The sequence below is a fragment of the Pagrus pagrus genome, assembly GCF_965226575.1.
Source record: "Pagrus pagrus genome assembly, chromosome: 7".
Lineage (NCBI taxonomy): Eukaryota > Metazoa > Chordata > Actinopteri > Spariformes > Sparidae > Pagrus > Pagrus pagrus.
In genome coordinates this window covers 31783656-31809899 of record NC_140191.1, presented here as the reverse complement: position 1 = coordinate 31809899, position 26244 = coordinate 31783656, and the positions used below count along the sequence as shown (strand labels likewise).

The following is a 26244-nucleotide window of genomic DNA, read 5'->3' as shown; positions in this document are numbered from 1 at the left end:
ATGTGATGTGAGGACCCGAAAGCTGGGGACATTCCTGTCCGTGGAGCAGCGATGCCCCCATTGCGAGTTCTGCAGACACTGGAATAGCCAGCCTATCCTTGGGAGCACACCAGCTGGAAACCTCCACTTTTCGGCAGCTGTGTACCTGAGTGGTGCATCCTTCTTAAAAATTGCATGGGTAAATGATGTGCAACTGTATTTCCTACAATTCTGTTTATCGCTGTGAATATGAAGTATTTCTGATCAAGTTACATGCATTATGTCAACAAAAACTTTAGTTTTTTTTCTTACCAACAGGTCTTCAAGGCAATGGAGCTGCAACGTTTTCAGTACGACACATTTTGCCGGCATGCCAGATCTTTCATTGAACCTGCAGTCATTCACCACTGGAAAATATTACAGGATGTGATGCTGCAGCGGCTCAGTCAGAAGAGCAAAGTTATAGTTGGTGGCGACATGAGAGCTGACTCTCCAGGTATTTACACATCAATGAAATAGTGCATTTTATACAGGTTTTTGATATTTTGTGAAGTTCAAAGGAGAGTGACATTATGAAAATGCCACATATAATCAAAAAGTATTGATATGTGATGACTAATATGAAGAGTTGAACAGGGCACTGCGAAATTTGGGTTGGTTCAGGTGAGTGGTTAAAATTCTAATTGTAACAAGGTTATTCAGTGAAATTTGTAAATGTCCATTTGGCTTTTGCTTATACTGTTTATTTTGGTTTTTTTGTGCCAGGGCGACAGAGCAATGAGGTTGGTGGTAGTTACCACATGGAGAAAGAGGGCCTGAGGAGGAGTAGAACGTGGCATTAATCTTGACTGCATTGTTAGCGACCGTCATCCACAAATTCAAAAGTTCCTCAGGGAGAGAAACATCACCCACTACTACGATGTGTGGCACATGGCAAAAGGTATATTTCCTTATTTTCATGTGCATCCACATAGTAGCTGCTACTAAAAGTGCATTATGCATTAGCACTTTTCTGTGCACATTAGACGTGAGTAACATGAAAGAAAATTGGTTACCTTACAGTAACATTGTAAAGCTATGAGTCAATTAGTATCACGTTTTGAAATTGATTATGAAATGCTGCAGCTGACTGATCAATCAATTTTTGATGAAAGGAATGTATCTATATGAACTTAAGGGATTTCAAAGAAAATGGACAAGATCAGTAAGGAGAAAGACTGTCAAAAACTACAGAAGTGGATGAGAAGCATCAACAATCACTACTGGACTGTAGCTACCTCATCCACCGGACCAGAGAGAGTCGCAAAATGGACCTCAATCCTGAACCACGTGCAAGACGTCCACACACATGATGACCCTCTTTACCCCGAGTGCCTGCATGAGGTCCACCAGACACGGGACAAAAACAAATGGCTCAGAGCAGGTGTTGTACTAATAGATAGACTAAAAGTTATTACATCATTTTTACTCAATTTTAAATAGTGATCACACATTTTGTATAAAAGACAACTACACCTAGTGATGTGATATTTTTGAAATTCATCACAAATAATGTCAGTAATATGTATTACTTTATTGTATTTTAAAATATGCATTTTTTTATTGTTTGTAGGAACTCCGGCTTTCTACAAATTAGAAAAGGTGTTGACCATCAAAAGAACTCTGAAGGATGTGGCAAAACTGAGCCCTCACCACCAGACTTCATCTTTAGAGGCATTCCATAGTGTAATCCTTCGTTTTGCCCCAAAGAATGTTGTTTTTCCCTTCGTTGGAATGCTGTGCAGGTAAATCAAACTAGGGTTACTTCAAACTTTGACAGATGCAGCCTAAACTGTGTTTTATTATGATCACCTGTGATTTTGTCTTCCATGTACTTCCAGACTCTACCTGGCTGCCATGTATTACAATGAAAATGCAGACAGACCACAGGCCAAAATCCGGAAAGGTGTACCTCTCTACAAGGTCCACTTTCCAAAGGCTTTGAAGGGACAATGCAGAGCCAAACTCCTAAAGACAGAGCTAACATTCCGTTAGTGTTAAAATCTTTTAATTTTTTAACTAAACATGTTTTGAAGTTGTTGTACTGGTAATTGCTCTCACATGTTAAAAGATTTTCAAAAACAAAACACAGTAAAAACCCTAACCTTACAAATGAATAAATAACTAAATAAATTAGTGGCAAGTACCAGGATGTATTTAGGACATTTGTATTGTTTTGTAAAAAATAAATAACAATTACAACAAAAGTAATAATAACAAAAGTAAAACTTATCTTTGTGCTTGTGTTTTATGAAACAGGGTATGTTTCTGACACGATGGACCTCATATTTGACAAAGTCTTTGTGGACCCTACGCCATACACAAACGCGATGTTGGCCATCCCTGTCCCAGAGGATTTGACTGCCCAGTATGAGCAGCCTGACAAGGAGGAGGTCATTGCCAACTATGTGTCCAGGTTCAACCGTGGGCCAGTCTAAATCCAACGCAGTGGCCTTCGGCATCAGGAAACTCTCGGTGGATGCGTAGGACCACACAAACTGGAATGACTACCCAGATTCTGTGTCCCAAGAAGCCCCAGCACCAGCTCACAAAACTGCGATAGGCTAGATACCTGTAACGAGGCATTCTGCAAGGAGTAAACATTGAGGCATACAGGCTCCAACCCAGGATGGTCAGTCATACATGACACCTCCTCATCGACCTCCTGTAGACGTCTGGTAACCTACAGTAAATAACAAGCAGTAAATGTCATTGTAATTTATAAGTGTAAACAGTAGCCAAATTGAGACAAATAACTTTTGAGTTTAGCTGTGAGGTTGCTACCTGTGGATTCTCCAAGCAGCAGATATTTTCAACTTCTGTGGGCATAGTTGCAGTTTCCACAGGAGCACCTATCCAAAAAACAGAAGGTGAAGATTTCACAAAAATATGAAATGAGTATATCTCTGCAACCACGAGGTCTATTTGAATAATTGCGGTGTCATAGTAAAGGGAACACTTTGAGATGTGTAAATATCAGTATATGTTTTTTACACGTCTGCTGTTTAATTTGACGTGCAATGTGACTATATTCTTTCATGATTAGTGCAATGGTGGCACTGTGTTAGCTCTGTGTCTCTCAGAGTCCCCTCTCCCTTCTCAAAGTCCCCCAATTGGGAGACTCTCGTTTGGGAGAACTGCAGGTCACGGAGGACTGCACAGTGCCTCAATTTTAGGAAGACGTGTTCATGCTGCTTTGTAACGGGGTAAATTCAATATAATATGAAGAACTATAAGTTACCTCTACCGTTAGCAGGAGCTAGCATTAGCTACATGGTAGTAACTGTAACTACACAAACTAAGTAACATATTCAGACACACCAACCCTTCTGAAATGTACTGCTGCAGCCGCAGAGTCTGTATTTTTCTGAGCCTCTCCTTCTGGGTCCAATTCTGGGTCAAACTGGTGTGGTTGAACGACAGCATCTCGCGAGCCATAGCGATACATCCACCGTAAACATTAGCGCATGCTACCGCTAGCGTAAGCGGCATCCTCTCCCTGAGAGGGGCGTGTAGCAGGACGGAGCTCATTAGCATTAAAGGTGCAGGCACAGAAACAGCCTGCTCTCAGTAGAGCAACTTTAAGACAGCTGAGATTCAGGACCACGGATGGGTTTGGGGCAATACATTTCTAATACAGTGTTGTTGGACCTCTGACAGCTGTGTGAAATTGATGAAAAACAGTATAATATGGGACCTTTAAGACTCACCAAACAACCATCAAAGAACTAGCTGTTGAAGGCCATCTCTTGCAACAACTCATGTCTCCTGTGTCTTGGCCAAAGAGCTACACTTGAACACATCGCAAAGACTACAGCTGGTGTCCAACAAGCTGTTATGTGTCAGCTTTAAAAGAAATACCTCTGCCACTATAAAAACCATAGCTGTGATTAAGCAGTATTTTTTGACAGCACTCTTGCCAAGAGAACTTAGCATGTGCATTTAGCCTCCTGAAGTTTCTTTACCTGGGTGAAGATGTGTGATTACCATGGCAGGTTGTCCATGATGTTGATCAAGGGACCTAAAATTGTTCACCTGCTCCAATTTCTTCTTCATATGATCTCTCACAAATATTTGTTTGTAGTGTGGCCGATGATGGTGGGGTCGTCCGCATACTTCACAAAAGCGTCCTCTTGATGTCTGGGAGTGCAGTCATTGGTGTACAGTGTGAATAGGATGGGGCTGAGCACACAGCCCTGGGCGGCTCAGGTGTTGAGCACTAAAGTAGAAGGGTTGTGTCTGCCAATCCAAACTATCTAGGCTCTGTTTGTTCGTTGTGTCTTTGTATGTTACCCTCCTCACATGTTTTACATCCAAAATATACGACTGTGTCACTGCCACCAGGAGGTGTGTGTCAAGTGGCATCCACATGAATGCTCGTACCCAAGGTTTCCCACTGCATTGTAACAGGATGATCAATGTTAATCACTTCACCTGTCAGTTTTTTTTACGTTGTGGCTGATCGGTGTACTGCTCTGTACGGACCTTATTAGGTGGTAGTACCACAAGTTCAAAAAGTTAAAAAAGTTAGTGTTATAAAGGGACAATGAAAATTATTGTGGTAATACCAACCTATTAAGGCCCATACTGAGCGAAGTACATGAAGATTGTAATTCATGTACAAAAACTTTCTTACTATCAATAAGCAATGATAGTGGTTGTAGATTATAGTAGATATAGATTATATGCTACTGATAACGCATGCTAATAAGAAACTAGTTAATGGGGATGTGCTTCAGTATAAAGTGTAACCCTTTTTCCTGCTGAGCCTCTGTTAAGTTTGAATACTAATTGGAAAAGCCTGACCACTGCTGTTATGTTTATACCAGTTTAAACAAGTTCTGTTAATTATAGATGAAAACTAAAGCTGATTTGATTTTATCTTTCCTGCTGCATCTCTGGCAGGAGATTTGACATTTTGTTGATAGTTTAACATTCTTATAAATTATGTGTGAAAAGAGAATTCGCAGAATAGAAATGACGAGAGTGCAGAAATATCTAAAGCTACAGAAGATAACATATCTGAGAGACATGACAAGCAGAAAAGTCAGATTCATTGTTAAATTAAAAGAGAGGAAAAAAACATCCAGGCTTTTTGTCAAAACACAGCCCATACCCTTGATTAAATTATCTTACCAGTCCCCCAAATACAACATGTTGGCACCATCACTGGACACACACTGAAATTTCTCTGAAGTCCAAATGAAAAATTTCTAACCATGCCAGTTAGAGTCTCCCTGGAGCACTGACAAAGACAGAGTGATGTTTGTGTTTTAAATGCTCCAAACTGAAGTTCATGTGCAGTTTTCCTCTTTTTAAGACAGCAGGCTGTTGGCCAGATTTCACAATGTACAATTTCAAATCCTTTTTTGACTTGCTTCTGCTTATTTCTCTATGACTGAGGCAGTGTATGCCATCTGTCTCACTTGGCTCTTTTAATGTCATGTTGCTATACAGACCCTAAACAGAGCTGTGACTCCAATCTGTTCTCATTCCCAGGTCGTACAATACCGATGTTTTGTCAAATCCACTGGCATATCAATAGACAAGCCTTTGGCGTCTGTATAGTGACGCAACAGGTTTCCAATTGACTCTAATTATAACCCATGGCAATATTAGATGCCCACAGCAACTGCTCCTGACATCCATTGACCCTGACACTCCCCACCCGCAGCAATAATGGACGCTTTGAGCTGTGTGATTCCTACTGAAGAGCTGAGGCATTACACACATTCTCTGCCCAAATTAGGGGTTCAGTGGGAAGTCCTACTGTTAAGAAGCATATTTCCTAACTGCAAGTTCCACTTTTAAGAATTTGTTTATGATACCCTCAATGTTCCTTAACATGAAAATGTAAGGATCTTTTGAAAATAGGTTCAGGTTAGTCCTGATGTGTCTTTTTCAGGGCTCTTTGTCAGTGGGTCACTTTTAGTGTGTGTAATGCACTAGTGGAAAAAGCTCAACCAGTGAACTTGTGATCAGATTGCAGTTGCTCACAGTATTATGGAAAAAGTGGAAATGCACAATTTGTATTTTTTCAAGCAATACGAAAAACCTATAATTACCTGCTTTCTCTTGCTGATGAGTTTACCAATAATTTGTGTTACCAATTGGCTCAAGGCCGGCAACAAAAAGGGACGCCACACCCAGACACTTCAATAAAGAAATTATTTATTTAACTCAAAGTGAATAAACAAAGTAACCAACCAAATGGGGTGTGTGAGTAAGAAAGTCATCAGTCATGTCAGTGGTGTATGGATGAGTGAAAATACGGTGTAATGTATGTTGTAAGGTGCAACAAACCGAACCAAGAGAGAACAGGCTGTAGTGGCTGCATCAGGCTCAGCTGAGAGAGAGACACAGACTACCGGAGAGGCGGACCTCTATGCCTTTTGGGAGACCCTGCCCAAATGGGTAGGTATTAATCAGCCACACTTGGCATTTCCTTGTCTGATTTGTAAACATATATAAAAATTGTGTTCCACATCTGAGAGAGTAACTAGCCAAGTGTGTTCTGCCCCCAGTATACATGTCATTTGAAAAGAAAACCATGAACCTGTATTATTAAAAACAATTTGCCAATACCACTGGCAACCAAAAGTGTTGGCCAGCCAAGACTAAATTAGAATTATTATTAGTTAAAGGTGCATTATGTAAGATCTGTATTTGAACAAAATCAACAGCAAATACCAACAGCCATTATCCTTACAACCTTAACTAATGTGTGTCACGAGTTAGGTTGTCATAGTGCAGCCCCCCTTTTACTGCCATGGCATCACCACAGTAACACAGCAGCAAGCATGTCATATATAAGTAGATACATCTGTATCATAGCCTGATCACATCCACACACTGTTCACACTGTGTGATAAAGACAGTGCTAACATGCTGTTGGGGTACAAAGGTAGGGCAGGTGTGGTTATTAGCAAATAATAATTAGTAATACAAATTAATAAAATTATTAATAAAAAATATGAATTCAATCAATAAAACAGAGCACCACCCTGTAATCAGGGACCAATAACCAGACCGAAAAATAGTCTCAAAAGCAGGGTTCACTTTAAATGTAAATATTTGTAAAATATTTCATATTAAAGGAACAGTGAAGGAATGAATCTGAGCACTGACCATCACAACCAGCTGTTACCATAAAACATATGCACGAATAATCACAGAAACAATATAATGTATTTTATTAATATGAGCAGATTGATGAATAACCAATAATACTTCAACTAACAAACATCCATCATTCAACAACAGCAGCTAAACTATGAAACTAAAACACTAAGACAAACTCAAGCAACAATCAAGCATGCAGTGTGTTTGTGTGTGTGTATGAGAGAGAGAGAGAGAGAAAGAGAGAGAGAGAGTCAGAGAGAGAGCCAAGATGGCGGACGTGGAGTGAGAGAGAGATAAAATGGCTGATGCCATCTCCCAAGAGATGGCGTCAGCCATTTTGGCTCTCTCACACAGAGTGTTCAAGATGGCGGACAGGGGGACGTCACGCCATGGGCAATGGAGGTGACTGCTCCATGGCTGGTGAACAAACTCAGGCTCGAATCACCTTTGGCTGGTCCTCGACAGGAACGCAGCTTAATGTACGCTCACAGGGCGGCAAAGCTAACACTTAGCTCCACAGAGTGGAGAGGCTCAAATCAGCTCACGATGAGCACAAAGAAAAGCAAGCAACAAGCACAAGTTTTACAGTGTAAAACAACCGCAGATAGGACTCTAATAAAAACAGTGTGTCTGAACTAATTGTCATAATTTGCTATAGTATTTCCTTATATTTGTATTGTAATTTTTGTGTTCTATATATATTCTTAACTGTTGCACTAAATAGCCTTCATTTTTTATGCACCAGACATATTTGTGCCGGTTTTACTCAAATGTAGGTTACAGTGGTTGTTCAGTATGCCTGCTTACACAGACCTGTGTTTGTTCCACCAATAGAGTGAGCTGTTCTCAGAATGTAGTATCAATTTATACCTCCCAAGTTTTATTTAGCAATTATTGTGTAAGAAAAGAGTGCAACAATGAAACTGAGGAATGGTGAATATATGGGGAACTTGCAAAATTAATTTGCAAAGAAGCAAATAAAGTATATAAAATAACTAACAAAAAGGGTTTGAACTAAACATTGAGAAGTGGGGAAGTACTGCACCCTATGCGTTTGAAGCAGGTGGCTGGCAAATACAAATGGGTCCTTTAAAAGCACATAAACTACATTTATGTACAGTGGCCAATGCTTTCTGATTTCGATATATTGCTTTGTTTGAAAATGAATAAAACTGAGTGAAAATTGTTAAATAAATAATGGTTTTATTAAAATACTGCTGGTGCATAAATTGAGATGTGTGTACATACACCTCTACAGTGGCAGAATCCCAAAACTAAATAAACTTAGAAACTAAGCAACGTGACCGACTCTGAATATTTGAATCTGTGCTGTTTACCTTTCCCATATTGGAAAAGAAGCAGACTTTATTTGCCAGCAGAGAGCTGAACAACATTCAGGCAATCAGCCCCTCACAGGAAGGAGACAGACACCATAGCAACAGCAGAAACTTTGAGAAGTTGTGAGCTGGGAGCAGCAGCGGCAGCAGCAGTGCTTGTGTTGAGTCGTTGGACTGGAACAGATATACGTTAATTGGAAGTAAATCTGACAGCTCTGGGGGAGAAATGAGGTACGGCAAAGAGAGGGGGGAAGCAACACCATCAGCAGACACCTAGACCTAGGAATGAATTAAGCAGTAAGCTCCCAGATCTGAAGAGGGTACTTCAAACATCTTGTCCTCATTATGTATTTATTGTTTGTATTATAGCCTGTATTTCTCCCCACTTTGTACATCAAGTCTGAGGAAGAAGCAGGGGGTGCACCCAAGGTCTGCATTCACTATTATTTCCAGAGAGATGTTGTTTCTCAAAAAATAGTTATGAAGTTATTTTGTTTGGCTTAACTTTGAACTTCATTGACAACCAGTGATACTAATCAGGAACAAACAGAATAGAAGTGTGATGCTTTCAGACAGGAGAGGGACGGGGGGGGGGGGGGGATGGGGGGGGGGGGGGGGGGGGTTGTGGTGGTGGTGGTGATGGGTGGAATGGGGAGGCTGGAGCAGGGGAGGACAGGGACGCTGCCGATTGAAAGGGATGCTTTCGACTTTTCAGGTCAGACTTGGTGTTTTGAAGCTGACAGCTTCCCCTGCCATCTGAAAGAGCACGGTGGGAAGTCAGGGGAAAAATATGGACTATGAAAGAGGGAGGGGAGCCTGCATTGAAGCCTGCTGCCAGGAAAACTGAGATAAAAGCAATGACAAATAATACAGAAATATTAGAGGTCTGTGTATCTTATTTAAGGAGGACTCTTTATTAGAAAGCACCTCTCAGTTTAAACCACATTCTGAAGGTGGTGGTAATTATCTCTCAATAACTTTACTGAAGAAGGAAACAGTTAAATAAGTCTATTAAGATTCTGTTCTATTAAAGGATTGGCTAGCAGTTAAAAAAATGTTTTTTTTAAAAAAAGGATCAGTGAGTATATATTTTAATAACATGTAAGTATAATGCCACTACTCCAAGCTGAAGTCAAATTGTGACAATAATTTTCCTATTCTTGCAGCCTTACCAGAAGTGAAGCTATGGGTGGTGGTGAGCATTCCTATGGAAGCTAAAGATAATCATTAGGCCTTGTAGTGGTACCGGGCTGTGACGTCATAAATCCAGTGAGCCCTCTGACAGGTGTCACCACCTCTAGCCCTGACCTAACTAATGCCTATTAATCCAACTCTGACCAAAGAAGGCTAAACTACTGCGACTGCCCCCCTGGCATGATAGATTGTCACTCTACCGGGTTAAAGCATGAGCTAACAATGCACTAAAAAACAATAACCAGCTAACTACCTCACATGTTGTCATCACCGGCAGCAATGTGCCTGACCTGCCAATCAACACACCAACAAATCCTGTTCAGCTTCTTCACTTAAGCAGGCAACAGAGCATATGTTTCTGTCACCAGCAACATCAGCAAACAACATGTTAAGCTCACAAGCAACAACCAGCTAAAACCAACCAGCTAACAGCATGCTAAGATTCTCATATTTCTATGCAAAAGTAACCCTTAGATCTGATGTTGGCATTAGAAGAAGATGAAAGGGTCATAAAAATATTAGAACGTATCCTCTTGAAACCATGAACATTAAACTTCATGAAGATACCACATTTGATAAATGTAACTGTGCCTGATAACACCATTAAAATCTAAAGCTGGTTTGCTTTATTATATACCCTTGACAGCCTATCCTGATTATGCAGATTTTCTTAGCCCAAAGTCCAAAATGGAATTTATTCATCCTCTGATAAGTAATAATGTGCTCAGTAAATTTAAGGGGCTATCTGTTAGTTCAGGCAGAGCACTTTAATTGTTCTGCCGGATGTTACTGTTACTGTCATATTTTATGGTACCTCCCAGAAAGCTGGAAATGCAGCCACCGAGGCTTTCATCATATGGAATTGGGTGGGTGTAGTTAACAGTAGTTAACTGGGTTAGAAAAACGATAGATGCATCTAGTTTGCATTCCACCGAGTGCATGAATCCATGTGAATGCAGAATAGGGCCCAATCCTCCCAATTCACCCATTCTTCTCTGATTGGCAAGCACGTAGTAAGTAGCAGTCAGACAAATATAGCAAAAAAGAAGTTGAGAGCAGTGGTCTCCAAATTTGTACTGAAGTACAGCCATTGAGTAAATGTACTTAGTTACATTCCAACACTGGGAGGGAGTCAATGAAGACTTTTTTGTTGATTCTTGCAGCCAGCAAGAGATAAATTGGTGTGCTTTGCCTGTGCCTTCCACATCTTCATATGACAACTGCAGAAAGCAGGATGATTACACTAGGTTTCAAAGGGCGGAGCAACAGGAGTTGGTGCTGTGTGACATAAGCTTCATTTCCACCAAGTAGTTCAACTTAGTTCAATTCAGTTTGTTACACATTTGAATGGTTATTATTGCGTTCCGTTGTCAAAACTGAGCACACTGATCCGATACTAAAAGGCGTTAACATGCTGCAGATCACTTATTGGTCTGTAAGAACAACTAAGGGTATCCCGTCACCTGCACCTTGATGTTGGATTTCCCAACCTCCTGTTATTTCAGCAGTTTGTAAAACCTGTCTGCAGACTTTGACAAGCAAAGCTAGTTAGCTTGTTGTAATAAATAACAACATTTATGTTCTGTGCTTAGAGAATGTGTGGTCGAAAGAAAGAAAGAGAGCTGCAGGGCAGAGATGGTGAATGCGAGCATAAAGGAGGGAAAAAATGTGAGCACTAGTTTTATGTTTCCAATGGGAGAGTTATGTACAGTGTTGGTCAGTGTCAGTTACAGTAAGTCCAGTCCCCTTTGTTGTTTTCCAACTGCTAGAAAAGTGAAAGGGGGTAACCCAAAGCCAGCCAATAACAACCCAGCCTACATTTAAGATTACTGTCAACAGTGGAAACGCAAAGCAGATCTGGCTTTTAGGTAGAGTGACCAGGGGTATCTTAGAGTTCAAAGGGAACTGTACCAAAAGTACTTTGGTGAAACGCAGCTATAGCGACGCAGATATGTAACGAAGACTACAAAGAAGGCGTTTCAGCAGCCCATTCTCAACTATATAGGTTAACTGTAAAAGCAAATAATTATAACCCATATTGATGTTTCTTGTTAGGCAGCAACCTCTAGTGGCTGTAGTAAATATTCACGGCAGCAAAGGAGGAAGTCAGTTGAGATAGTATAAAGAGCAACATGTCCATATAGGGAGGAGGCTGGGGCTGATTGTTTGGGTCAAACAAGCACAGGATAATGTAACTGCAGTTATGTATGTAATGCAGGTATGTTTGTTACTGAAGTCACATAGTTTAATCCTAACAATGATGTTTTCCTAACACTAACCAAGTAGTTTTGTTGCCTAAACCTTGTTTTAGGGAAAGTGATGTGTTTTTTTCTGGGAGTCTCTGGCAATTGATGTATTCAATCTTAAAGGTATGCGGATGTGTTGCATTTCAGACAGTTCAGGAGCAGTGTTTTCCCCTTAAGAGATGAACTCCCTTTGGCTGTATAGTTATATAACACACTAATGATAAGTGAGAAACAAAAAGAGCATAATATGGCCTCTTTAAGATGACATGATATGAATTTATTGGTGGTGGTGGTGATGATAGTGTGGTGTGTTTGTACTTGTGTACTATACTTGCGTGGCATGTGATTTCATAATGATGAATATTTTTCTGTGCCTTTCATTTAATGCCGAATTATTCAACGAGACATAAACCTGGCAATCAGAGTGTGGCAGGCAGTTTGGCTGGGAAATATGTTGTTTTCCTCTGTCATCAACACTGAATCTCACTTCCCGCCCATCGCCTCCCCCTTTATCTCACCTCCTGATAAACAGTAGCAAGATGTAAACTGGTGTCACACGAAATGTGTTCCAGCACAGGTACTTCCCTCATTTAGTTCATGTGAATATTTGATAGCTGATATGTGGCACAGCAGTTTGCCCCCGGTGTTTGTGTTTGTTTAGCTGCCATGTGGTTACACACAGACAAATGCTCCACACATCCACACAGTACTTGGCAGGATACATGTGCCAATTTGTTGTCAACGCTCATAAAAATATTTTATTTGACCTACTTGAAATATTAATAGCAAGCTTTCTGACCCCAGTTTAATAGATATAATAAATATCAAATTTCCCTAAAATGAAAGAGATGAAAGAGACACAATAACATTCATTCTTGTTTCTTCCTGTCTAGAATATTTTGTGAAAAAGGAACAAAAACATTTGAAACTATGACACAATTTATCAAATGCATGCCATTAAAAGGCATGTAAATGTTTTCTCTTAAAATTCTACATTGAAAAGTTATTTCAGCCATGTAATAATCTAACAGAAGTAATGATAAAATAATATTACCATTGGATATCAGGGCTGGAATCCTGTCAGATTAATGTTTGCTTTTTTTAACTAGCCATATTTTTTCCCCAATCTTAAACAGGAACTTTGCTGATTGTCAACCAGTTTTGTATCACTACAACGTTGGTAGTATATGTAAATGAACGATGATAGACCTCATTCCCTGCGTTTCCTGCGCCAGGAGCCCCCTACTTTTGTAAATTTTGTGTGTCCGCCATATTGTTCCTGTATTGTAAAAAACAGAGGCTGAATTTACTGCAATTAAGCTGTAAAACAAGGCCATGCTGATCAGATTTGAACCACGACCCTGTTAATTTTATATTTATTTTCTTAAAGAAATCTGTGTGGATGTAATACAATATGGTTTGTTACTGGCTGGCTGCTTTACTATTTTTTGTTTTAAAATGGAATCTGAGCCCAAACCAATCACCACCCAACTCACAGTTCATCACTCATCAGAAGGAGTATTTCTACCTTTTAAGCAAATGGGAATACCACAACTCTTTTTCTCTGTTTTCTCTGGTCATGTAGCACCAATTTCATGAATATGTGTGTCTTTCTACTGCAGAGACAGCACAGTTTTATGCAAGGACCATCTCTCCAGCGGTAAATACTTCTTTAACCATATCATGGTTGCCATACCGGATATTAGAAATTTTAAAAACATTGTCACAAGATACAATCTTGGGTTTCGCAGAATTTTTTGGTATCAACAATAATCAGCATTCAAACGTACAGGTTGCTTAAATCAAACAGCAGGTTATCTGAACCCCTTTATTTGGGTCAAACTGAGAATGCATCTAAGAAAATCTGTCTCAGCAGTGCTGGGCAAGTTGCTTCTAAAATACTTTACTTAAGTTACTTTAAGATATTATTGTCCGTGTAGAGAAATGCAAAATCACACCACTTTTGCAATACTTTTACTTAAACAACCATAGAAGTAGGACTAGGCATTATAAAATGGAAGAGGGTAATATTGTTTACCTACTATACCCTCAGATTCACCAGGTCTCTTTTGACTTTAAAACCTTTTACTATCATTCAAAACTTACTATCATATTTTTTCTTTTGTTCTTCATTCTGCAAAAAACAGATGGAAAAAACAAGTGATTCAGTACAGCTGAATTGTGAAGATTGTGACTGATCTAAGCATGTAGTTTAAACATTTATATTTTTATGAGCCGCTTTGAATAAACTTAAATGGGTCTGAGCATCATGAAAAACATCTATAGACACAACAATTTTGGGTGGCAATGTGTTACTGGACAGATAATTTTTACTTTTAGTCTACCATTACTTTTGTAGCATGTTACCCCCAATACACACTTTTCAGTTAAGTTTTCACTTCCCATCTCTGCAATAAACACGGTAAGTTCAACAATTATGGCCCAACCTACAAAAATAAGTTGTATCTAACCAGAATTATCTTTAATTATGATGCTTCTGCCTCTAGGGAGAGTTAAATGGCTGGGAAACAACCAGCCATTAGAGATAACCAGATTATCGTTTAATTTAATATATCGCATATGAGACATTGCACATGTCCATTAGAGGGGCTCTGTAGAACATTTGTGTTGCGGTGGAAGGCCATCATTTGTTTAGCAGACTTCATTTATAAACTAACGTCAGCTACTGTTGCTCTTTGTTAGCGGACCAGAGAGAGGCACTGAAACAAGGTACTCAAGAACTTGCAAAAAGCCACATCCTTGATGTGGAAAATCCATCCCAAGCCCTTCACAAAGAAATCCACAGTCGAGCAGCATTAAACAACTTTAATAATAACTTAACAAGGCAACAAAGAGAGATGGGGAGGGTCTCATTTTTCATGTCAAGTTACATTCCGCTCACATATGGTCAATAAAGAAGTGATTATTCCATGTAAATTGCTCCAAATTGTTACACAGAGCCCCTTTGAAATTGCACTGTAAATGAATTTGAGAGCACCAAGTAACAAATCATCAATTTGTGTGTATGTAGTTGTCAGTTTAATAATATAAATGACTCATATACCCTGGTCTTCCCTCTGCACGCTGCCAGATTACACCAGCTCCAGTGGTACTTGGTTTTTCAAAGTGACTCTTGAGTTTGTATGTCTGAAGTTTTCTTAGTTTCACTTGCCAGCGATCTAATCCAGCTTCTCTTCTGTTCCAGTGTGATTGGACCATTTCTATGGACCAGCTCCTCGACCACTCGCCACCCAGCCTCCAGCACCTCCGCCACCCTGCTCAACCCTGATGACCTGAGTGGGCTACCTGCCTGCGCCTGTGCTCACTGCCTCTACCAGCCTGTTATTTCATAGTGTTCAATAATTTCACCTTTGAAATCAGCTCTCTGTTTGGCGTCCACATGTACACTCCTATGAACCGCTACACATACTCCCTATTTTAAGTTGTTAGATAGCCGATATTGGTTGGGTCATACATGAAAGCTTTTTCTGAGAGTTGTGTAAGGTTGATCCTGGTATTTTTGACTGACACAGTCAGTTTCCAAGTTTTCACAATACATTTCATAAACTAATTTCCAGGCAGGTACACTGGGTGTCCGCGGTGACATTCCCGGAAAAAATCACAAGTGGTGCACAGTTAGTGACGCATTCAGACGTCAGTGAGCAGTGGTTGGTCGGTCAGAGAGAGTAGGTGGTTGCACGCGACATAACAGGATATGTCGGCAGGATTATGGATTTGGCCCAATTTTCATGAACCTTTGTGGAAGTCATTAGGTTTGCAAACAAACGGGACCGTTTCAGGGCTAATTTATTTTCTCTCTTAGTGAGCTAGCTATGATCAAATTACCTCAGAAAATATGCAAGCTAAAGTTAGACCCTATCAGACTACTTGACTATCTGGTTGTGTGGTTTAGCACAGACTAATTTGACTCAAGCAGCCTGCATTATATGTGTGGTGTACAGTTATATATGCTGACGTTACAGTATGCAAGGTTCTCGAGTAAAGTCATACAATATGGTTGCTGGTATAATTTTCACCTGCAATTGCCACTTATCGCCATCGGTGTCGCCAATCTTCAAGATTGACTGAAGTTATGTACATAAAGTAGTTACTTTTTAAAGTGAAGTTATGTAAGTAATAAATTCATTTTAACCCAAATCGCAATGTGTTTTATTAAACCCAACCAAGTACTGTTCTTGCCTTGACCTAAAGTCATTGTGACTGTACAACCATACATATGACGCTGGTACTCTGCAAATGATGTTTTGGAAACAGTGTTGTATGTCATTTGGGAGTCATTGGCAATCAACCTACTCAGTCCTTTAGATATGAGGATGTATTGGTTTTCACTCTCAGGTAATGCTCGAAAGCATGCAAAATTCACATGATCATGGTTTACCATAACAGATGTGATGATCCTAACTACCAGTGAATATACACCAGCCACAACATTAAAACCACTGACAGCTGAAGTGAATAACATTGATCATCTTGTTACAATGCAACATTCTGCTGAGAAACCTTGGGTCCTGGCATTCATGTGGATGCCACGACGTGAACCACCCACTCATAGACCGTTGCAGACCAAGTACACCCCTTGATGGCACCAGTGCTTCATGATGGCTGTCCCACCTTGCAGCCTTCTGATGTCAAAGGATCTGCCACCTACGCCCTGGTGACAGAAACCACAGGAGGTGCCCCAGAAGTCCTGTGTCTATGCCTTGATGGGTAAGAGCCAAGTTTGATCCATGATTTGGCCTCCATCAATCAGACTTGTTCAGGGACATCTCACAAATGCTCGATCAGATTAGGATCCGGGAAGTTTGGAGGCCAGGTGGACACCTCAAGCTCTTTGTCATGTTCCTCGGGCCACTCCTGAGAAGATCTTCCAGTGTGGCAGGGAGCGTTGTCCTGCTGGGGGTGCACTGCCACCAGGTGCCTTAGGGGTGGTACTTGGTCTGCAACAGTGTTTGGATGGGTGGTGTGTGTCAGGTGGCATTCACATGAATGCCAGGACCTAAAGTTTCACGGGAAGTACATTGTAACGAGATGATCATTGTTATTCACTTCAACTCTCAGTGGTTTTAATGTTATGGCTGTTCAGTGTGTATTTTAAAAAGTAGAAGATGTACTAGTTAGTCATTCAGGGACCTCAGAATGTCAATAAAATAAGCACATTCAGACAAATAATCCATCCTTTTCCAAAGATGAGTCTGAGATTAGAGCACACTGTTAAATGACCAAAGGGATTAAAAGTGCTTTGATGTAGCTGTTTTAGAAATGTATTACTGCACAAATGGAGAATGCAGCAGACGTGTGTGTATGCGTGTTAGATACACGAAGAACAGGATGGAGAAAGTTCAACTGTGTGTGTAGGGGAGGCGTCTCCATGTTACAGATAAAAAGAGAAAAAAATAATTTGTTTGGGTGTGTGCTGGACTGAAAGGTCAATCTCTCAGCCTCCATCTGCAAGAGTGGCTCTTTAGAGGAAAAAGGCAAAGGTTGTTAATCAATAGCATTTCAGATTGGTCCCAAAAGTCTGCTGTGAGCCTGGAATATTGCTGCCATTTTGATTACCCCAATGATTAATTAAAACTTATGTATCCTGCAATCAAACTGAGCTTAATCAATACGGAGTGCACCGGCTGTGCCAAGCTCATCTTTCATGCTTTCACTAACAAATATCACATCAAAACTTTCTGTTGTGCAATGTACTCCCACCTCCACCACAGCAGGTAAACGGGGCTCTGCTGTTTTATACTGCATCAGGAGCTGCTGGCTCCAACATATTCACATTTTCAAATTAAAGAATGAAGTTTGTAAAAACTTAAAGTAGTAAAAAGCAATCAATGCCATGTAGAAGCAGTTTGAATTTCAAAAACACTGGTGGAGCAAAAGACTTGAAAATGTGCTCACTGTTCTTAACTATAATGTAATTGGGATTGATGAGAAATATGACTCAAATGCCTACAAAACATTTCACTGGTCGTATCTTCAATTCAGTGCACATTGGCAAACAGCAAAGTCAAAGATCTGCACACAGCTTTAGTGCATGACGACAGTAGATTAATGATATAGAGAGATAAAGTTACCCACAAGATCCATCGAATTCAGCTATGTTGCATTCTGGCTTCTTTACAGCTGCTTGAGATTATCCACTACCATTTCAGCTTCACAAATTTAGCCCTTGTAAGTTTCTGTCAGAAGAGGAGCCTGTTCTGTGCTTTTTTAATCAGAGCGTTGATGTGTGATGACCAAGACAGGTTCTCAGTAATGGTGATTGCAAAGAACTTAAAACTGTTCACCTGCTCCAACTCAGCTCCACTGATGTAGACAGGGTTGTGTGTCTTTGCCTCCTTTTTTCTAAAATCAACAATCAGCTCCTTGGTTTTGCTGACGTTGAGCAGTAGATTGTTCTCTGTGCACCACTCTGCAAGATTTTTGATTTCCTTCCGATATGAACTCTCATCATTACCTCTAATGCAACTGATGGTGGTGGTGTCATCCGCATACTTCACAATAGGGTTATTGATTACAGTTTTTGTATATGATCTATGTTTATGTGCAATCTGAACCATCCCCTGCGGCATGCTGCAACAGACACACTGTGCAGTGGACTGCTGCCAGCGGTCTACCTCAAAGCTCTGTGTGTTTGTACCAGAGCTCACTGAGATGAGGCGCTTGGCTGTCTGAAGCCTGCACACTGCACCTGAGTTAGAAACGGTACTGGTATATTCTGTTCTATTTTTCTATTGGCTATAATGTTTTTATTTAACTTTTGATTAGGCATAATACACATGGCTACTGCCAGCACTGACCGCAGAGAAATTGCTAGCTAAGCTACAAAAGCAGCAAGGACTGCTTACTACAATCTGTCCCTCTCAAGATGAACTGTTACAAGGCAGGTTGAGTACATCACAGGAGCAATGCTGAAAAGCAAGTCTGACAATTTCAACACTCCTCAAAGCTTTACAAGAACTACTTGAAGACCAAAGAAGACCAGGGAGTCCTGACTGTTATTTACTTTCCTCCCTGTCAGGTCAAGTGCTTGCTATCATCAAAGTCAATGCGGGGAAATTACTAAATACTAAGATATATTAAAATTTAAGAAAATCTTCAACAATTCAACTTTTCACTCATATTATTAGGTTTATATCATCGTTTGTAATGAAAAAAATACCAGTGATACCAGTTAGTGCTTGTTGGTTGTTTGCTGGTTTCACTGATGGTGTTATTATTTTATCTATAGCGTTCAGTGAAATTTCACCGAGAGAAGCATTTATAAACTTAATTGTAAATTATTAATGAGCGACTCATTTTAACATTGTATTTATTTACACTGGAGCCATCACCTCCCTGTTAATGATTTTCTCATTTGATCCTGAGTCGTCGAAGTCTTCTTCAATACGAGCTCTATAGATTAACCATTGATCTTCCTTCTGACATGCATTAATGATGAATGAGATATCACTGTGATGAATGAGAGGTATGGCTCTATAAATAGCCACAGCCCTGTATAACGGTCTCTCGTTATGACAGCTGTTCTGATGCAGTTGGAGAGCCTCACTGATAAAACACAGTCACTTAAATGTCCCTTTTCTTCTTTGCCGTTCTTCCTATTGACAGGTTTAATGAGTGGTGGAGACACAGATTAGCTTATTACAAGCAGAGTTACGGAAGGATTCAATGTGACCGCAGGCTTCTGAAACAGACTCAGATATTCTGGGCGATAAGCAATGGACTAACTAGTGAGCAAAGTCAACCCGTTTTTATTGAGGATCCAGTTCGATACCAGGATGCTTTAACAACGTTGTTGCAGCCTATATTTCTGTTGCAAGTTTACCTGCTAATGTATGGTCCAATTCTGATCATGTCGCTTGGCAAAAAGTGAGATTAAGAGTGACGATCCAAAATTGTTTGGTCCACAGCGCACAACTTAATGTACAATTCTGCTGCTGTTGATCAACAAGCTGAAGACAGTCAAGACGTCAAAGACACAAAGGTAAGCTGTGAGAAGTTGTCAAGAATCACAGTAACATGGGAGTAACTAAAATGGAGGACGGCCCAAACACAAAATTCCAGGACAGGTTTTTCCAGGTTAGGCGCCATGTTTTCAACATTAAATTGCAGTTTGACAGCTGCAAGGAGCTGAGGGAGAACCTGAAGCCCAAAGGGTGCCTCAAACATGCAGATTTAGTGAAAATTACTTATGCAAGTACAGTGAAGAAACCCAGTCTGTGCATTTTGGAAGTTTACAACAGCAGGCCAGTCTGCACACTGGAGTGTTAGACACCACAGATGAGCAGGTGCCGCAATCTTCATGTTCAAGTAACAGCCAGTAGTGACAACAGGGAACTTCTTCTACGTGCCTCTTGCTGGAAGCCTACAAGTATAGCTTTAAAGAAATAACTTGGATTTTTTTTTTTCATTTTTTATATTTTTTTGCTAGCCATGGGATGGAGGCCCTGGACAGTATGGGTGGGGCCTGGGGTTTTGGACCATGGACGAAACATTAAATATATTGTCTTTGTACTTTTTTCAATTAAATATACCATATGTTAAAAATGATTTTATTCTATTATATGAATTTGTTTGCATTGATCCCAATATTTTTGCAATCGGGGGTTCTACAAATAACGTTACGTATAAAGCAGGTACAAAAGCAGTATGAACACCACCTCCTTTTGTAAGGATCTTGATAAAACATTCATTTTCTTTTGAAAGAAGCGAAATAAAGACATGAAGGACCACTTTTCTTTATTACACACAGCTGTTTTCAGGATGTATAGTGAGGAGGTAATGTAAGATCAATAACTGTATTATGATGTGTTTATTAAATTGTAATCGACAGTCTGCCCACATTTTTCTGAAAAAAGCAACAGTTGACCTGATGAAATGTAACCTGTTTTCTAATGATTTAGAGATGTCCTAACTCTGAATGTTCCCACTCAGGAATCAGTTTGGTCATCTTTTCATTAAACAGAGCAAAAATCATCCTAAAAAAAAAATAGTCTCTTTCAATTAGTTTTTCAAGAAATTACTATACTTTATCTTTTGGACCACATGGCAAAATTTGACTAAGTATATTTGAGCAATATATTCTAAATTGTCATGTTTCACTGAATAGTGACAATGTTCATATCCAATGATTGGATTTTTATACAGGTCCAAAACAAACAATACCCCAAATAAATGTAATTTACTTTCCTGCCCTGCTCAGTGGCACCCTGGCAGTCTATGTTGGGGGATAAGGCATGTAATTGTAGATCCTTTTTGGTCTATTAATCAGAAACACACATCTAACCATTGTATTGTCAATCACAGTTGTTGTATCAGTTATGACAATATTGTTGATGATTATATGAATAATACAAATGTGCATGCTTTGATTTCAGTTTACAGTTAATGAAAGCAATAAATAATGATTTAAACTGACATAGCTGGCTCAGAGAATGAATAATTCAGAGATGCAGATTTTGTCAGAGTCATGCGATCAGGAACAGTTTGCCTGGGGATACAAACACTGAGATGTAAGTTACTTTAAAACACAAACTTGCATGTTAACATTTATGATTTTACCTTAATCAACTGTTAATTACAGTAAGTATACAGATTATAGATATATATTGCTAAACAAATGAAATGTTTTTCACCTTATACACTTTATGTCTATTTTTTTGTAGTGTATTTATTTCAGTGTGTCTTAGTATTATACAGATACAGACTCTCACTCATGTTGTCATGTCATCTATGTCGATGTACATATTTCTAATTGATACGTTCTTCACATATTTAAACTGCTATCTGTTTTGTTATGACACCAACATTTAAGAGCACGGCAGTGTCTGACACATTGTTTCCCACCTCAGCCCCTCCATACTTCGCAAGAATCACGTATGCTTGTATACAGTGTACCAGCGTTGACATTGGCAACTATGGCAGGCCTATTTTCCAGTTCTTTTGGGGAATCCCCCAGTGTTCCCCGTCAATACTGGATCTCTTCAGTGTCTTCTGGGGCAGAAATATGTCTCCTGCAAAAAGAGATCAAATCCGGAATACACTGAACAGTTGTCCCTCAACAAAATTTAGAGATTAGTTGTATCCAGAGCCGATGAAAAAGCAAAACTGTTCGGGAAATTCTGAGGATTGATGATCTTAAAGTTACAGTTATGCAGAGATGATGCAAGATAATTACAAGAATCGCTGCAGAAATGGTTTAAGGGTTAGGGTTAACCAGGGTAAATCTGAAAATTATTAAGTGTAACATAATAGAAATGGTTATAGTTTAAAGCTGTAACCCTTACAGCAAGGTTTTACCTTAAAACTATGATATCTATATTGGAGTCACCATCAGTGTAAGGTATAAAACATGAGGCGGATGGTCTTTGAGCTCTCTGTGAATGTTTAGATGTATGTGTATGTGTGCATTTATGAGTATGCTTCAGTCTGAGGTCAGTCCTGACCTCCCCCTGAGGCTCCATCTTTACCCTGCTGATGGTATTCAAAGAGTGACTGGCCTGTCAGACTGGCCATGGTTGGATGACTGCTGCTTAGCAACGACAGAAAAAGGATGAAATATTATCCAATCTTTTCTCTTTGTTTCGCCTTTTGTTTCAGGTTAATTATTATCAGATGGTTTGCATCAGGTTGAAAATCTGCATGTGGAACCAGGTCGAAAAGATGGCACAGGTTTGAGGTCTATGCAGTTTTGGTTTTAGCATGAATGACACAAAGTGTATTGATCACCATAGAAACCATATTTAAATATTTATTTATATTCACTCTCAGTGGCTACTTTACTAGCTACACCGGTACGATCCAATGTAGTCAATTTGCAATGAAGCTGACACATGTTGATACCTCGCTTTGTGCATACTTTTAAGGTAAGAAAACAATAGTTTGGTGATTTTCTATAAATTTAGTTTTGCATTGTAGATCATGAAACAAGCATTTGTCACTAGTATCAAAATACATTTCTCTCCAGCCAGGGGCCTAGCAGACATTTCATGAAATTATCTAACTTATCAATAACACTATTATTATTATTGCCTAGTCTTCTTACTTAATGCTTCTAAAGCCTTTAAAGTCTTATTGTCAACTCAAAATGCTTCACAACAAAAATCAGCATTCACCCACACATTCATTTACTGGTGGCAGAGGCTACCATGCAAGGCACCACTTGCTCTTTAGAAGCAAAAACCATTCATACACACACTCATCATCAAGACACCAGGAGCAATTTGGGGTTTAGTATCTTGCCCAAGGAGACTTTGGCATGTCGATGGCAGTGGCTCGGGAATGAACCAGCAACCCTTCAATTAGTGGACAACCACTCCACCTCCTGAGCCACATAGTGCTACTGGTAATATCACCCATAATTGTTTCTCAAGTGACCTCCGCAGGAATTGCTGTATAGAATGTTCACATCAGTATTTGCGTACAAATTATACAAATTATGTGGTTCTTTCATCAGACCGTTTCATCTGAAATCTTGTTTCTTTCCATTTCATGTGGCTAAGCATATCTTGCATAATCTTGTTTTGTCTAGTTTCTGGGTTTTGGAGGAAATTCCTAGAATGTTTCATTGGCTGCAGTTTCATAAAAACCCTGGAAGCTGTTGTATTTTGATATGATTCAACTGTATTACTTGGTAAATTGTGTGAAGATGATTTAAGACAAGTGTTTTTTTCTGTTACTATGACTGTACGGTTGGTTTTGTGTATTTCACAAAAATATCCTATTTTCAGGAGCTTGTCTTTTTTTATTATGATTTCCACTCGCACTCGAGTTCTTATAGATGACCTGCTCGCAGACAGACACAGACTCGCCCACACACTCAGTCAGAGCATTATAAATAAAGCCTAATGACAGTAAGCAAGAGCCTCACCTTCTCCCAGAAATAACACCCTCCTGTTTGTGTTGAGGTATCAGGCGCCATCCATCAAAGAGCGATCTGTGTTTCTATCAATAAAAACGCTCATGCATTTTTCAACATTCAAATACCTTGCAGCTCCGGGGACGGATGTTGCATTCCTGTCTGTCTACCAGCTCCGCCACAACAAAAGAACAATTCATAAATATTAGAGCGGATTAGTCCCAGCCTTCTCCTTTCTCTCATTGCTCTGTCTTGATTTACTGTGTAAGTATAGAGTTAGACCATTTCTCTCACAGGAGCTTTGTTGGGTTTTGTAAACTCCCTGCTTGCCTGGTGTTTGTGACACTTCCCCTGAGGATCAGCCTGCATACATTTACCATTACTTTGCTAGCAGGTTATCAATTCAAACATGTATCTCTGAAATGGTGCACAGATGGACATGGATATGTAAATAAGTAAATTCAATATATATACAGTACATACACAAAATATCTCTTGTGTATATATATATATATATAAATATATATATATTGTGTTGTAACTGAACTGTACCTTTGCAGCAGGTCAACATATTAGGTAGAGTGGAAGGAAGAAGGGGATAGCAAGACAAAGAAGAAGCATCCTCTGATTTCAATTAACCAAACCTTATTGTGTTGATGTCAGAAAGCAATTTCAAAAAAAGAATTGTGCGAGACTTTGAAGCACACCGATGATAGATCAGACAACATTTGCTCTTGTGCTACTGTGTTTTAAAATGATTCATCTTTGCATCCCTGATAGCTGAGTCGATTTTTTTTTCTTTGTTTGTGTGAATTTAATCACTGCACAGACACAATCATTGTCTCAGTATGACACCTTACTTCAATTCCTGGGGCTGAATTTGCAGATGTGGCCAACATTGTTATGGATCTCCTGTAATTTTTTCAGAGTGATTATGATAAATGGATGTTTCTCTCACCCGCCCATTTCCAACCTATTCATCACAGGGCCAATAGAATATAAAAGATTACAACAGAGGCTTTTAACGTGCCTCCCAATGGAGGCAGTGGCACAGAACTCATACATTTAGCCTCAAGGGGCTGATGACAAGAATAACACGAGGCACAGTTATTTATATGCAAACACACACACGCATATACTGTATAATAAATATATCACACAATGTCATAGAATACGTATGTCTTCTACCAAACTGCCCTGTCCTTTTCGTTTTGCTGATGATGACTTCTGGCAAACTGAGTAAATTCCTGTCACATACAATGAGGACAACAAAGACAGACATATTGTTCTGCTGCTTGAGATGGTGACTGATGTGCTGGCAAAATGCTGACTGGCCACAGACGCACACACAAGTCAACCTGCCAGGTTGTGAAAAGTCTTTCTGGTTGGTGTTTATTGTCCCCTAGCATGACACATGCTTTGTCTTGTTGGCTCTTTAATTCATCGGATCTGATCTAGGCATCAGAAGGACTACAAAGAAAGTATTTCAGCAATATAATGAATATCATTTACCAAATTCAATCTTCTGTAGATATTTTTATCTTTGAAACTATCTCTACAATTCCAAAATAGTGTAGGCATTAAAGAGCATCTTCCGCTTAAGGTTAAAAAACTACAAGTAAAGATAAGATAGAGAAACCTTTAACATTCCTCTCTGATGAAAATAACATTCAAGTAGCCCACAGGCAAACAACACAGCTAAGCTGACCTTAGAATTAGAGGGAAAGTTGAAAGATACATTTTGAAGCAATTCAGAAAACAACTCCATACCAAATATTGAAGGGGAATTGCAATTACATCAAAAATTCAGACTAAATTTAGTATACCAGTGAAATCATTCAGCTGGGGAAGTAGCTGCAAAAAGAGTGAAAACCACTCAGTATCAGCACCTGAATTACTGTATGTACTGTATGTATATTGACTAATGCTGCAGCTGTATAGGATACTGTGAACTGCAGCTATGAAACAGATAACTAGGAAATGGTGACAATCTTGAACAACAATGTCTGTTGTTAAATGCTAATAGTTGAGCTTAAAAGTTTGAATAAATGATTTATCAACAATTAAAGGTCATACCGATAACATTTTTATGAAGACAAATCATTTAACAAAAGAATAATACATATACAAGAGCTTGTAGAAGGGTGCAGAATAAAATAATCTGTTTTACTTAAAAACATTACTATGATTGTGAATTAATAATTTGACAGTGTTAAAAGGGTACAGATGACCCTGGCCAGTACTGCCCCTAATGTAAAGGGAACTGACTAGCCAACTCTAAATGCCTCACCAAAAATCAGAGGCTCAATCACTCATTTATTGGAGGGCATTTTCTCTCCTTGTTTAAAGGTAAGATGGAGAAATATGGAAAGAAACTGTCACAGTGTAGTTTGAGATTTATTTTTTCTTTGTTTAAAATAACTGACCCTTGCAGGCTTAATAATCATATTAT

At 39.4% G+C, this 26244-nt stretch overlaps 1 protein-coding gene across 1 annotated transcript in view; it reads right to left on the bottom strand.

Moving 5' to 3' along the window:
• Positions 1 to 2479: 2479 nt before the first annotated feature.
• LOC311259410 (uncharacterized protein) overlaps positions 2480 to 26244 on the bottom strand; it is a gene marked incomplete at its 3' end in the record, with an annotated part of 29908 nt that continues 6143 nt past the window's right edge. Inside the window, exon 5 of the mRNA XM_084356553.1 lies at positions 2480 to 2701. Within this exon, the coding sequence (XP_084212679.1) occupies positions 2480 to 2701 (222 nt within the window). The remainder of the gene's footprint in view (positions 2702 to 26244) is intronic.